The sequence below is a fragment of the Eurosta solidaginis genome, chromosome 5 (genome assembly GCF_040869045.1).
Source record: "Eurosta solidaginis isolate ZX-2024a chromosome 5, ASM4086904v1, whole genome shotgun sequence".
Classification (NCBI taxonomy): Eukaryota; Metazoa; Arthropoda; class Insecta; order Diptera; family Tephritidae; genus Eurosta; species Eurosta solidaginis.
The window spans coordinates 218,391,065-218,407,218 of record NC_090323.1 but is presented as its reverse complement, the minus strand read 5'-3'; the positions used below and the strand labels follow the sequence as shown (position 1 = coordinate 218,407,218).

Here is a 16,154-nt window from a genome sequence, read left to right as displayed (position 1 = left end):
AGCTATTAGGAGTGATACAACTGTTATAAATAGAAGCAGCAAGTGACATAAGGCCTAGAAAGCTTCTAGTATTTGCCAAGAGAAAGGAATTATATTATAACATAGGTCCTGGTTTTTGATAGGGGTTTTCAGTCTGGTCTTTAACTAAACTTCTGGTAACACTACCTACTCATTCAGTCTATGTGAGGTCCTCATACCCCGACCAGTTCAACCTAACCTAGTGTTGGATATGGCAGTATTTCGTGCATTGTCGAAGTCGATCAGTCTCAATCTACTAGATGATGCGTCATGGTTGAGACTGAACTCTCCTGCTGTGGGCCAAATACACCTTTTTTGCCCAGGCACAGCGCTCGTATGTGCGTACCAGGCGGTTTGTGGACGCAGCTCCAGTTGATATTAAAAAATGTCCCTTTATTCCGGGTATCGATTCCACCAATCACTGGTTGCTTGGGAATCGATCCACCGATTCGTCATCGCCTCCACAAATTACCTTAACCCCCATCTCTGATCGATAAGACACTAGTCCGCTGCAAACACCATCCGTCAACCGACTTTACCGGCAGTTGGACGATGTCCATCGGTCCCACTCCTGTCGCCCCTTCCATCAATCTGAAGCTGGTTATGATGCCCAGCGTATACTAACTAGATACAACACTCCGCCACGGTGTGTGTACGTCTAAACTAAATACCACCAACAAAGGAAGATTTCATGTGGTTATACCAAATCGTTCCCGAGGTGGTCGGGCTAGTACCTTTATGGTGCTTATTAGCGTAACGTACCGGATCTGCATCCGGCGAAGGACCATCAATATCGATAACACTCCTCAAGGCCTTCGGAGAGTGTCCTTATCGCTACAACAAGAACAACGAAAACCACCTTTCTAAGGAAACAAGTAAATACCTAAAAACTGAAAGGCAAGAAGCCGGATAAAGGGGTGTAGGAGATAAAAATAATAAATAGAATAGAATAAAATAAATAAATTGAATGAATGTTATTAAGCAATACATTTAAATAAATTTATAAAAACCTGTTTTTCACTATAGAAACAATATTTATTGTCGAAAATAATACTTAGGCAAAATAAGTTTTATTAAAAACTTTGCTAAAACTATTTTGCAAAATAATTACCCTTTCTCAGTCGACAGTTGAAAAATTTACTTAACAAGAGCTTGGTTAAAGATTGCCATATCACAGAACTAAATTACAAACGATCTGAACGTATTTCAATGTAGCATTTGACCTTAAACCAAACTTTGTTTTTGTTCTTCACAAATTGGCTGAGATAGGGTATTATAGCAAGAGCAACCGAGATAGATAGACTTATCCACTTAGCTGATGTAAGAAGGCTCTAACTAGCTGACTTAACTAACTACATATTACCTGTATTTTTTATGCTATCCAAACATACGAAAAATTGAATAATCCTTGCGGTTATACTTGCATGTGGAAAAAATAATACGGATATAGTGAATATACTGCTGATAATTGTTCATTCAGTTTCAGATGCATTGGGATATTAGAAACATTCTTTAAATGGATCTATAGATCTTAAGCGCTATGGTAATTTTTTGTTCGATTGAAATGTTAAATTTAGCTATCCAAATAAATTTTTGGAAAATCAGATATGCTTGCAACTTGCTAAGGTATCCAGGTTTTAAACACTCTATGGCCCGGTTTTTCAGTACAAGTTCAACTCAGTTTCTCAGTTAAACTACACTTAAACTTACTCTGCAGTTTTTCAGTCTACTTTAACTGAAGTTTAAGCTGAGCTTAAGCGGTCGATCTGGCTGGGTTAAACTCTAGTTAACCTATCAGTTATTTGCGTTCGTTCGAAATTTCGTCGAATATACCCAACAAACATTTGGGCTTGAATACCTTTAGAGCTCATGTTGATAACTAGGCATACTCGAAAATCATAGCGTACTCAGCAAAAGAGGGAATTTTTTATAAACCAAAAATGCTATTACTTAAGTTGAAAAAATTTAGTTTCCAACTTGTTGTTCTCTAACTGATTAACTACGCTTCATTACTGCTATGAACCAGGTGTTTATTTCTCACAATAAACAGCTGCTGGTTTTGGTGGTACCACCTTGGAGATTTTTTCAACTTCACCTCCGCTCGTTATACAATGTAGGATATCAACTGGAGAAATGTGTTGAATACACATATGAGAACTATACATTTCTCAAAATCTCTCGATAATAATTGGAAAATATTAATGCCGTCGCAGATCAACTCGAGAACTTTTAATTTCACAAAATTTCTCAAAGGCTAGTAGTGATTGGAGAATGAAGTTCAATATCAACTCGAGAACTATCTGGTTTAAGAATAATTAAATAATGATGTTGGATATCACTTCCGGAACTATATATGTGACCCGGTCTATGAAAAGGTGGCTTATGACTCAAAAAAGAAATTGCGAGAAACAGCTGTTAAAGATAAACAATTCATTTCTTCAGTTTCTTAGTAGTTTTTCTTTTGCATTATGAAGAGTAATGGCCAAAAGGCAACCAAAAAAGGCAAAAGAGCATAAATGAGATAAGTTCGTGTGTGTATATAAAGAGCGATGATTTTTTTTTTTCAATGCAAAGCACAAACCAGTTTCTGACCGAAAAAAAATCGTGTGAGAAAGCAATGCTGAACGAGTAGGACGTGTGCCGCTTGTGAATAATGTCTGTCAAACATATTTCTGTGAAAACGAAAAGAATGATGATGATTCTTTCGATGATGTTGGTATCAATCACGAGGACGAACTACAAGCATTGTTTCAAGCTGAAGGTCAAATGGAAGTGGATGAAAATATCATCTCCAGAACACTTCTAAGCAAGTTTGGACTTTCTAGTTTTCACCACGTAAAAGAGCGTCTCAAAAACTATCGAAACCAGAAAAAGTGGAAAATTTTTTTTTTAATCACCTTTTCATAGGCCGAGTCACATATGTATATATAAATTTCGCTAGAGAATTTTTTTCCATGTTTGTTGGATAAACAAAATCCAGCTGTTGCCGTATCTACAAATTATCTAGATAATAAAAGACCAATATTGCCGCACAAAAAAGCATACTAGAGTTTAAGCAAACTTGGTTTAAGCTTGGCTTAACCAACTACTGAAAAACCGGGCCGAAATATCGTGTTGTGGATATATTTCCATAGATTGAGGTTCAGATATCAATAAAACTGTGTTAAAAAGTTTTCAAAGTTTTTCTCCTTTATATGTACGTATTTCTGCTACCAATTTTGCTGGAGATCTTGCTCATTTATATACAGCAACAAACAACCAGAAAACGATTTCGATTGTGCTTTATCGCCCCAATTCAATTGCCATATATTGCGCAAACGCCTTTCATACTCATCGTAATTGTCTCCTAAAGTTAATGTTAGGAAACTTGGCATTTGTTTCAATTGCTCTATTTTATCCAAACGTTCATCATCCACAAATTCCAAGCAATTTATTGCACATAACTTGCGCAATTGTGGTATTTTCGTTAATATTGTCAGTAAAGTTGCACCAGTTAATTTTTTATTATCATTCAATGCAAGCAAATCTAATTCAGATGCCTTTTGAATATTTTGTGCAATTTTATAAATATTCATATCTCTAAGGTGGCAGCCACAAAGTTTAATACGCCGAAATTTTTCACATGTGCCACTCTCAAAAAATGTTGTGATATGCTCGGCATTAATAGCGGCATTACGTTCATCAGCACTGTGAATATTTTCTTGTGTATAGCTCAAGTTCAACTCTCTTAGTCGTGATGCATTTAATTTTTTCAAAAGCTTGCGCAAGGAATCATCTGTTAGTTTATTATAACTCAAATCAAGCGCACTCAATTGATAAAAAGCCAAATCATAATCATACAAATTTGTTAAATTACAATTTGCTAGCGATATTTGTTGCAGTGATCGCGCTGCACTACTATTGCAATATCTCTCCAATATGCGTAAGCTATCATTGCCTAAAGGATTTTGACTTAAATTCAACTCTTCTAGTTCTTCCAGTCCACTCGGTGTTGTAAGTAAAGCATCTATGCCGTCTGCAGTGATAAAATTACCTTTCAAATTAAGCGCTTTTAGCTGTTTGAGTGTTGGTATTGATTTGGCCAGTTGACGACAACCTTCATTTTGTATAAAGTTGTTACTTAAATTAATAATACGTAAATTAGCCTGATGCAGCACCGCTTTGAATAACGGTTCAGTGCTGGGCGGTAACAGCCAGTAATCGGACAAGCAAATTACATTTGAAGTTTGCGTTTGTTCCAAGGCGCTTTGAATCTCGCTATTCACATCTGCAATACAAATAATATGAAATATTTAATATAAATAAAACATGAAGGGCATTAGGGAAATCCAGAAGTCTCTACTGTCAAACAACATATGTGACCCGGTCTATGAAAAGGTGGCTTATGACTCAAAAAAGAAATTGCGAGAAACAGCTGTTTTTTTAGTTATAAGCCACCTTTTCATAGACCGGGTCACATATATAGTGATTGCTGTCAAGAGTTTTTAAGGATTAAAAAGAAGCGATAAACAAAATGAAGATATTTGAGGATCAGTAGAAATGGAGAGAAATTTAAATTAAGATGGACAGATTGGTGGAGAGAGCGATAAGGAGCGAGAGAGATAAATTCAGCCCAATTCTAAACAAATATTCCTTTCGAGTTTTTTACGATCCCCACTCCTCTTAATCTAAATAAAAAGTTCTTTTCATTTACTTTACTTCTTAACCAGTTAAAGGAGGTAATCAGCCCAATTCTAAACAAAAATTCCGTGCAAGTTTTTTCCCTTCTCCCATTCCTCGTATTCTAAATAAAAATTCCTTGTGAGTTTTTTCACATCTCCCTTTCCTCCTATTCTGAACAAAGCAGGTATTATGAATGTGAGTGAGAGGGAGTTTTCTTAGGAGTTTTTTCACTTGTTAAATCTATTGTGGTTTAAAAAACGGCATGCGATCACGGTTCGTATGTTACGATTCGGCCGTAGATTTTGGCATATGACGAAAGACGAATTCAACTCGACTTGGCCACCAGAAAATTGCTTTGCTGAATGGAAGCAGGCAACTCCGGCGAATCTGTGTTATCCTGCCGTCCTTCTTCTTCTTATGCTCCTCTGTTGATGTTGCTGTGTTCATTACTCATTTCAGTGAATACCGCATGAAATGCAATATTGTGCATTCTTTATATTTTATTTCTTAATTTCAAAAAAATTTGCAACAATAATTAAACTTTTCATTTTTTAAACAAAATAAGAAATGCGCAACGAAATTTCAATTGACAAAACAGCCGACTTCGAAAATTCGAAATTCTTATTTCCCGAGAACAAAATTCCGAAGGAGTATTTAGAATTGGGCTGAATATGAATGTGATTAAATTTGGGCTGATTATATGTAGAAAGAAAGACGGGAGAAGAGCGAGAAAGAATAAAGAGGATGCAAATAAAACAGTAAAATCAAAAACTATATTTTAAGATAAAAGCCCGGTTTTTTAGTAGTTGGTTAAGCTAAGCTTAAACCAAGTTTGCTTAAACTCTAGTCAAATTTAAACTCCAGTTAAACTACTGAGCAGTTTTTCAGTCACAGTTTAAGGCCGCCTTTGGGTAGGCTTTTTTGTGCAGCAACATTAGCCAGCATCCGGTGGCAAAGATCCTGAGCCAGATAAATAATTTTGCATGTAAATGCAACAACAACGATTTGAGCCAGATAAATCCAGACAGAAGTCTGGTTCAATTTGTGAGCCAGATAATTTGTTAATTACTTGTTTTGGCAACGCTGCCTTTAATAAAGCTACTTTTTCAAAAATAGATGTCGCTGCTTAGCCTTTCGCCGTATGAGATAATGAATAACAGCGGCGACATCTACCTATCACATTCCACGTGTGCGAAAATATCACGACCTCTGCTTCTCAAGTCTCTCAATGATTCAGAGCATTCCCGTGAGAATTGAGCGTGATCCAGAGCTGTAAAACTCACTGGATGGCGGCTATTGGTTTTTTTTTATTATACCCAGCTGTACTTTTACACAGGGTATTATAACTTTGATTAGATAACGGTTGGTTGTACAGGTATAAAGCAATCGAGATATATATAGACTTCCATATATCAAAATAATTAGTATAGAAAAAAAATTTTATTATTGAGCCATGTCCGTCCGTCTGTCCGCTAACACCATAACTTGAGTAAATATTGAGATATCCTCACCAAATTTGGTACACGAGCTTATCTGAACCCAGAATAGATTGGTGTTGTAAATGAGCGGAATCGGATGATAACCACGCCCACTTTTTATATATAAACACAAAAAACCTGATTATTTAGTAAATAATACACCTAGAATGTTGAAATTTGACATGTGGACTGATATTGGACTCGATAAAAATTTGTAAAATTTTGTTTAAATGGGCGTGGGGCACCGCACACTTGTGATAAAATCAATTTTACAAATATTATTAATCATAAATCAAAAATCGTTAAACCTATCGTAACAAAATTCGGCAGAGAGGTTGTCTTTACTAAGAGGAATGCTTTGAAGAAAAATTAACGAAATCGGTCAAGGACCACAACCACTTTTATATAAAAGATTTTTAAAAGGGTCGTGGACGAATAAAATAAGCTATATCTTTGCAAAAAAGAGCTTTATATCAATGGTATTTCATTTCCCAAGTTGATTTATAACAATAAATAGGAAAAACTTAAAATTTAAAAAAAATGGGCGTGGCACCGCCCCTTTTATAACTAAGCAATTTTCTAAGTTTCGGTGTATGAAGCGTAATTAATCAAAAATAAATTATATATATATATTTTATTTTATTTTCGTGAAAATGCTGTGGTATGGAATCTTACAATAACCTTGTGGCAAAAAATATATGAAGTAAGAGGGAATAAGAAGAAAGTGGGGGATATCGGAATGGAAGGATAAAAAAAAGGATGGGGGAAAGTAGAGGTAGAAAAAACCAACAGAAAAATAATTTTTCGAAATTTCGCATCAGTGAGTGAAAGATAAAAAGCGAAATAAAGAAGGAAATACTTTAGACACAACAAGAAGCGATAAACATATTAAAAAGTTTAGACAGACACCAAATAATAATAGAGGATTAAGAAAATAAATTAGTTATAACATTCCATTCTTGTCAGTTCGTCTGAGTGGTCGTGCAGTGTCATCCTCGGCTTAACCTTAATATTTTCGCTCTTTTTTTGGTTTAGCTGAAAATTAATATAGGCCTCAAGGTTGGCATATGTGCTCCATTTTCGCGGACTTGGGAGATGCTATATTTCCCTGACCCGGAGTTACGGTGGTATTTTTGCACTCCTAACAGGAATCAGTGTATTGTGAGATTTAAAAGCTGGCTTGGTGCCATTTAATAACCAACTCGTTTTTATATATACATAACGGATCGTAACGGTGAAAGTGGAAAATACATGGCAACAAGCCCCATTGAAATTTAATATCATGTGACGAATATTAGCATCACTAAGTGATACTCACATCACTAAGCGGTTATTGAATAAAGGGCACAGCAACAATAAAGCAAGCTGCTACTCTTGTGTACGTAAACAAATCAATCATCATTTACGCACATACATACAAGGCAGTAGAGAGATACTCACAAAAGCATGTCATCATCAGCCGAAGTAGTACTCACATATACACACGCATATGGCTAGTAACCAAGCATGAAGTTCACGAAATTACTAGACTTTAGTAGAAATATGCGAATGAAGCAACGGAGTGTATAAAAGCAGCGCAAGCTGACTAGTCAGTAATCAGTTTGATTTAAAACGCCATTGGTCGTGAAGTTAAGTGTTATTGTGAAGTACTCTCAAAGTAGTCTAATAAAGACCGTTTTGTATTATTGAATATTGGAGTTATTTATTCAACAGTTTAGCGATTCGAACGTTAGCAGAAGGCTTGGAATAAGTTGAGTTTTACTAAATTCGGTACAATATATTAATATAAAAAAATGCTCGTGTTTCGCAAACAAACGACACATATTAACGGCGTATAAAAAATATTGTTACAATATTAGCAACACTAAGGGGTACTGCCATCTCTAAGCCGATGCTAAACAGTGATATCATGCACATCCATAAATAAATCATTATGTATCTACATAAACGAATCAATAATTGCGTCTACACATATGTACGTATACGAGCAGCGGAGAAGCAATTTACAAACACATGCATATATCTTATCTGAGTTGTCACAAGAGAGGGCAATAATTTGTGCAAGTATTACTCAAATGAGAAGTTATAAACGTAGTTGTGGCTGGCGATTTTGTAGCTGATAACTAACTAGTAAGTTCTGGAAGGAAATGCCTAGAAGTATGCAATGAGAAATAAAAAAGTATAAAAGGCGCGACAGTAGAGGCGAGAAATCAGTTTCATTTGAGCTATCAATCAGTTTGGTTATTAAGCAAGCTATTCGTTGCAAAGTATAAGTGTTATTGTGAAGTACTTTAATAAAGGCCATTTTTCCATTATTCAATATTGGAGTTATTTATTCAACAGTTTAGCGATACGAACGTTGGCAGAAGATTGCAAATAAGGGGAATTGCAGTAAATTCGTTACAATATTGATTACATACATATTTAATGCTGAAAAGCAGCTCGTTTTGTATAATCTGCAATTCTCATTGCATATGTCTAACCTAACTACAATTTTTTATTGCAATCATAAATAAATGCAATTTTCATTGCACTCATCAAAATAATTACTGCATATTGAATACTTAACTAATCTCAATTGAAATAACCTGGCAAATAGAGATTCACAATCTCTGCCATATTCTTAAAAAAATATGACAAAATCACTGGAAGTAAAATACTAATAGCAAGCTGCCTCCCATGGTTCTGGCCATTCGGTATTACCATTGTGTACTGGTGGAGCTCAACGTGCGTCAATACAACACTGGAAATTTAATCCATTAATTAAGCACCATTTACGATTGATAATAACCTGGAATATGGGACTATTAAATATAGACCCCACCATTAAACCAAATCTCTAAATAAAACCGTTTAAAAAAAAAATTAGTTATAGATTCAAAAACGCTCTTTATCCATAAAACGTGAAAATATAGATTGCTTGTCTTAGCCATACATAGGTATAATTTAGTGTGTTTAATTACCTTTTTTCAACTGATGGCATATTTCCTCATAACGCTGCGCAAGCGGTGATATTTGCCAATCTAGTACTGTAGCCAATATCATATTCTGTTCCACAGCTACATTGACAGAATCATTCTCCTCATATGCAAAACCATCGGCTGTTTTTAAACGTAAGACTGGCTTTAGTCCAATCAAACTGAAATTTAAGAAAATATATTTATATATATATCAAGACATATTAATTACTATATGTGACCTGGAATCATGAAACGACCCTATTGTGCGAAAACAAGTTTTCGAGAAAAACGCGTTTAAAGTTGTTGTTTAGCTTGACTCTGTGTAGCGGCCGGCCGCTGTGAACGAATTTTGTAATTAAAATTTATGTAACTAGACGATAAGCTACAAGCTTGAAACTAGGAATATAGTTCAGAATCCGATGACAATGCAATAATAAGAAAAAAATCTCCGATAGGTGGCGCATGGATCGAGATATTTCAAAAATCGTATCTGTGGTTCAATTTGGCTTTAAATGCGATAAGAAGGATAGAAAACTGCGGTTTGTTCCATTGGAAAGAGCGTTAAATTTCCTATAAGAATCACTCAACAAAGTGAACAACGGTATTTTCGCACAATAGGATGGTTTCATGATTCCAAGCCACATATAGGTATTGTAGATATATTTTTTAATTACTTATAGTAACGCCTTGCCGCCTCTTCAGCTAACCAACGTATATTTATATCATTCAATTTCTTACGCTCAATCGGTACTAATAACAATTCATTTTCTATTTTGACCTTAAAAGATATTGTCGTTGGTATAACTTGTGTGGTTTGTAACTGAATTGGTGAAGATTTTGATGGTGATATAAGTAAATGTATTGATGTTGTAGTTGAATCAGGTTCATTTGAAAATATATTATTTGGCATGGCATCGCAGCAGTCATCTTCCGCAGATCTGGGACTTTCACTTCGAAAACGGCAAAAACCATTTTCAAGCAATGAAGATTGATGCTTAAATTTATTTTGTTTACTATTTGATAAATTAGAAATAGAATTAGTGCTTGTACTAGATGAGCCGGATAAGCGTAATTTTCGTGTTTGTTTATGCCGTTGTTGTTTGCTCTTGGAAGTGTTTGATGCATCGAATAGCACTTGAAAAGCATCATCAGGTGCCAAAACATCATCGACACACCACGTACTATTAATTGAATTTGTATGCAAGGTTGGTTTCGATTTCACGGGGGACTCTTTTGTAGGCGTATGGAAACGTCGTTTTTTACGTTCTGGACCTAAATCATCAATTAACCAATCATCATCATCAACTATTTCGTTCTCATCCAATAATGCGCTGCGTCGGGATTTAGAAGATAGTGACGAACTACCGACACTTAAGTTCTCAAAGTTGACATCATCAAAGGTTGATGCCCGGTTGGGATGTTTCAAATGTGCCATTACTGATTTATATTCTACGCTGGCAGATTTATCGCGTGGTGATGGTTTTTTGTAATCCTTAAAAATAAAAATTTCAATCAAAGGGCATCCGTTATCACTTATGACCACACATATATAAAAATTTATCCAGATTTGTGCGGCTACTCAGAGTTTGAAAACGACTGGACCAAATTGGATACTTGTTTTTACCCATTTTTGTAGGTCGCGCAGAGGTTTAGGAATTTCAAGAAAATTTTTAACAGGCAGCGCTGTATGCGCCCAATGGAGGGATTCAATCGTCAAACCTATAGAAGCGAATCATGTTAAAAATATGAATGGATCGGAAGTGAAGATCCGAAGTTCCTCATGGAACTAGGAGGTGGGAGGAGGGATGACCCAGAAGGTTCTACGGGGCAAAGTACATATCCAGAAAGGATCGTCAACATAGATGCCACTCTACAAAACTTCGCCTAAAAGAGCAACATGCTCCCAATGGAGGCTATCGGTAAAAGGGTAACTTTCTTTCCGAAACTAAAACATGGTTATTTCAGCACTTTTTTACTTCACGGTTTCGCAAAGCTTGATAGCCTGTTGTTGTTGTTGTTGTTGTAGCGATTAGGTTACTCCCCGAAGGCTTTAGGGAGTGTTATCGATGTGATGGTCCTTTGTCGGATACAGATCCGATACGCTCCGGTAACACAGCACCATTAAGGTGCTGGCCCGACCATCTCGGGAACGATTTATATGGCCACATTAAACCTTCAGGCCATCCCTCCCTCCCTACCCCCAAGTTCCATGAGGAGCTTGGGGTCGCCAGAGCCTCGTCTGTTAGTGAAACGGGATTCGCCGCTCGAAGGTGAGGTTGACAATTGGGTTGGAGAAGCTATATATTGCGCTACACAACCCCTTGAATCCCCTTGATAGCCTGTGTATGAACAGAGTGTTGTTATAGGCAAAAAGGATATCTCCAGCTAGCCTTGTTGTAACCACATAACTCACAACTTTTTGGCGCTATACGAATTTAAAAAAAGGGTCCTTTTATGGAACTCGAGCAAAAAATTTCCATCTCCTTACCTCCAAAATAATATATTCATGATATCCCCGCAAATTAATGTAAATTACCTTATTTAATCTTTTGTTTTCGCTCGAACGATTAAGACTGGTACTCTTACGTCCACTGCAATTCAATTCTTCTTTCATCAAAGTCTTATCATCGCTGTCCGAACCCGTATTTGTTGCAAACTGAACATCTGCATTTTTCAAAGGCGCTGCTAATTTTTTACATATTCCAGCTCCCGAAAGTGTTGTCAATAGACGCCCTCTGATCACTTCATATTGCGCTTGTTCGCCTTCTGTTAAATTAGCTTGACTTCGCCATTTATCTAAACCATTCAAACATGTTTCACCAAAATCAGTTTTAATAGCCGTATCAGCACCACGATCCAATAGTAGTTCAACTACATCAAGAAATCCATTTGAACATGCATCGTAAAGTGGTGTTATACCGTCACAACTGAGACCACCTTTATCGTTGATGGCTACTGCTGCGCCACGATCTAATAGTAATTCGACTATATCCCGATGCCCATGATTGCAGGCTTCATGCAGCGGAATCCAACCAGCATGATCCCGCACATTAACTACATGACCCTGATCAAGTAGACGGCTCACTAATTCTATATTTCCTGCTATACATGCCTGATGCAATTGGGTTTCACCTTTATTATTACGTTTAATTGTGAGTGCACGTACGCCACGAGTTGCTCGGTGTGGTCGCGGTTTTTCCGTTTCATCTAAATCACTCATATCTGAATCGGTTAAATCATCGAGACATACATCATCACCTAGTTCTGGGGTGTTTTCATCCTTGTCTGCTGCCGAATCAACATCTGACTCGGAGTCGCTTTCATCGCCTTCAAATTTCAAATGTATGCCTTTGTGAAGTATTATATCGTATTAATAACCACATACTATTTATGTATATATGCATACTCATCTTTAGTTGCTACAACTACTTACCTTTTTCTTTAGCCTCTTGCAATAGTTCATCAGCTAGCATTTGCATTTTATGCTTTAACATCAGTTTTTTTAGTCGTACAAAGACTATGCGCTCCTGCTTGGCACGCTTCCGATCATCACAATTTTTAGCTACTTGCTGTTTCGCCTTTTGATAAATGTCTTGTATTGTCCAGAACGATTGTCGCTGTTGCTCGCAAACATCAGCAATGGCACATAGTGTGGTGAATGCCTCCGAAGGTATATCTTTATTGAGCTCGTATTCTTTCCATAAATAAATTAGAGCTTTGTCATACTCTTTATTATCTTTATAGGTTTGATAGAGACTAACATAAATCGGTATTAAATTCTTTTCTGGCTCCAATTTTTTTTCAGCGCAACTTAACATTTGCTGATAGTATTCAATGGCTTTAGAATAGTTTTGTAATTGACAACAACCATCACCAAGTTTTTCAAATAAACTTTTGCGTTTTGCATAGTCAACAGAGCTGGTGGTAATCAATTCGTCTAGAATTTGACAAATTTTTACAACTAAAGAGGAAACACAAAAGATAAATATTATTGTAATGGGAAGTAATTATGAGGAGCAAAGTTATTACAAAAAAGAGAAAAGCCTGCTTTTTTCTTTCAGATCGTTCTTGTCCGGATATTGATCTGGTACGCTCTGGAAACAATCCCGGACAATTACAAGCCATATCTTTATATGCACATATATATTTCTTTTATAAAGAACCTACCTATACGCAACGATTTTTCAATTGTATATCGATCATTTTCGTCAGGTGTATTTTTCTTATATGCTTTGGTTAATATTTGTTTGGCGCTTGCAAAATCGCCATCTTTAATTAATATCTCTGATTTTATAATAAGTGTTTCGCATATTTTCTTTACCCTGTTGGGCAGGCGTTTTGCAACCTCCAATGCCAAGTTGCAATACCGTAGCGCCAGTGTCGAGTCATGTTTTTTATAGAAATATTGCAAGCTCATCGAAGTGTAGCATAAGTGGGTCAATTCGAATATATCATGTGTTTTACAGATTTTTATAGCTTTTTCTATATACGCGATGGATTCTTCAAACTCTTCCATATGCTCTTTTACAACACCAATATTAAGGTAACAGCGTGCTTGCATATCCAACTGCTCTAGCTTGGATATTTGACCGGAAAGCCTAGAGCAATGAATAATGATTTTTTTTTTTTTTTTTTTAAATACACATTGGCTATTTGATAGATATACATAACTTACTCCTTAATTAAAAGCAAACTTTTAAGAAAAGCGCGTTCAGCCTGCCTTAACTGTTCCATCGTGATACTAGCTGAAGTCTCTAAAGTGCTTTGACCATGCAACAGGTGTGCACGACCCAGAGTAGCATATGCACGTTGTTCTTCAACTTTGTTTTGTAGCTTTTTGACAATATCTTCCGAATTGAGTTTTAAATAAGATCTTCGTGAAATTACTTTGATTTTAAAATAACTCACCGAGGTATAGTTGTATATGCTCCTTAGCTTTTCCAAACTCACTCAATAACATAAACATTTCTCCAGTCATTCTATGCGCTTTCGCCATTTCCAACTTTTTACCCAGTTTCGCATACAGCTCCGCCTCCTGCTGATACTCAATTACTGCAAATTGATATTTACCTTGTTGGTTGTAGTAATCACCTAAATTATTACAGCAAATTGCCAATTGTTGATTGTTTCCTTCGCTTCGCGCTTTTTCTTTCCGTTTGATATATCCTTAAAGTTTTAGCATTCTTGATTTACATATCCACGGATATTTACGAATATACTTACGTTTTTCATCCATAATTTATTGGTTTTATGCAGATAAGATCAATTCGTACAACTAATAAACAAAAAAAATGGAAGAAGTCTAAACAACTGCGGATGGACTAATAGCGACTAAAGCTGGAGACATTGGTGCTTTATCGGTAACCATATCGGTAACCTTTTAACAGCTGATTCGACCAACCTTATGAGAATCAATGCAATCGATTATTGGTGCCGCTAAAGGGCGAATTAAAGGTGACTTATAACCATAAAGACATAACCAGATAGAACAGCTGATCGAACCTGTCTTACGGAAATCAATGTAAGCGAGTTAGCGTTATGGTATGGCACCATTAATCGATTACATTGATTTCCATAAGATAGGTTCGATCAGCTGTTTTATCTGGTTATGGCTTTATGGTTATAAGTCACCATTAATTCGCCCTTAAAGCTGGAGTCATTGGTGCCGTATGTCGTATCGCTGTATCCGTATCCCTAACGTAATCAGCTGTTTATCGTTAAACCAAAACCCAATTGGTTGGCTACGATACGGTTACGACTTTAGCGGCACCAATAATCGATTGCATTGATTCTCATAAGGTTGGTCGAATCAGCTGTTAAAAGGTTACCGATACGGTTACCGATAAAATACCAATGTCTCCAGCTTAAAGCCGGAGTCATTGGTGCCGTATGTCGTATCGCTGTATCCGTATCCCTAACGTAATCAGCTATTTATCGTTACGACGGTAAACCAAAACACAATTGGTTGGCTACGATACGGTTACGACCTTAGCGGCACCAATATCGATTGCATTGATTCTCATAAGATTGGTCGAATCAGCTGTTATAAGGTTACCGATACGGTTACCGATAAAGCACCAATGTCTCCAGCTTAAAGTCGTAACCGTATCGTAGCCAACCAATTGGGTTTTGGTTTACCGTCGTAACAATAAACAGCTGATTACGTTAGGGATACGGATACAGCGATACGACATACGGCACCAATGACTCCGGCTTAACGCTGAGTAACACAGCACTGTGCTGTGTTATTGTGTTAACACTCAGTAATGTGCGGCACGCACACGCACACTTATCGATTAATTTATAACACAGTGGCACACTCGATGGCACAAAGCTGACTGTTTCTATAGCACAGAGAATGACATTCAGATCGTAAGTGCACATTCATACATACATAGTCCATTGTGCTTGTGTGTTCATTGTACTCATAATCTTGAAATTCGTTCAATTGGTTGAGAATTATCCTTGCCTATACAAAAATTATTTAGCAGAATATTCGAAGAAAGATGTTACAGAAAGAGCGTGGGCAGCAATTGGTGTGGAAATGAATTGGTCAGGTGTGTAGATTTTGGGTTTCTTTTTATAAATAAAAACAAAGAATATGTCTAAATAGATCTAAATTTATTACACTATTCCTTACAGTGCCTGATTGCAAAGCAAGGTGGAAGAACTTGCGAAATGGCTTTGTAAGAAGTCTCAAGCCATCTCCTAGTGGATCTTCTACTAAAGCGAAGAGGCCTTACTATTTGCACGACATTATGCAATTCGTTCTTCCATATGTAAAACCAGAGGCCCTAAATGAGTTTTGAAATGTACATTTTTCTTTCATACAAATTATATGAAGAAAAAGTGTACATTTTAAAACTCACAGTTACTGAATAGGGCCCCAGTGCATCATTCTGAAAATACCAGCAACATTATAATATCAGAAATGGAAGAACAATATTTGGATGAAATTGAAAACGGATCAATTGCTGACGACAACTACAGCGATTGTGCCCCCACGAAGACAGGGTCTTTGATCTGCAACCAAAGT

General features: G+C 36.4%; 1 protein-coding gene across 1 annotated transcript; it reads right to left on the bottom strand.

The window, feature by feature from the left end:
* Window positions 1-1,028: 1,028 nt before the first annotated feature.
* LOC137252513 (tonsoku-like protein) lies at window positions 1,029-14,461 on the bottom strand. The gene is made up of 9 exons (XM_067788360.1): window positions 14,342-14,461; window positions 14,027-14,284; window positions 13,794-13,965; window positions 13,286-13,716; window positions 12,552-13,079; window positions 11,655-12,466; window positions 9,793-10,610; window positions 9,122-9,297; window positions 1,029-4,285 (listed from the first exon to the last, which is right to left on the bottom strand). Exons 1-9 carry the CDS (start codon window positions 14,352-14,354, stop codon window positions 3,228-3,230), a joined length of 4,266 nt encoding a protein of 1,421 aa, XP_067644461.1. The 5' UTR covers window positions 14,355-14,461; the 3' UTR covers window positions 1,029-3,227.
* Window positions 14,462-16,154: the final 1,693 nt, after the last annotated feature.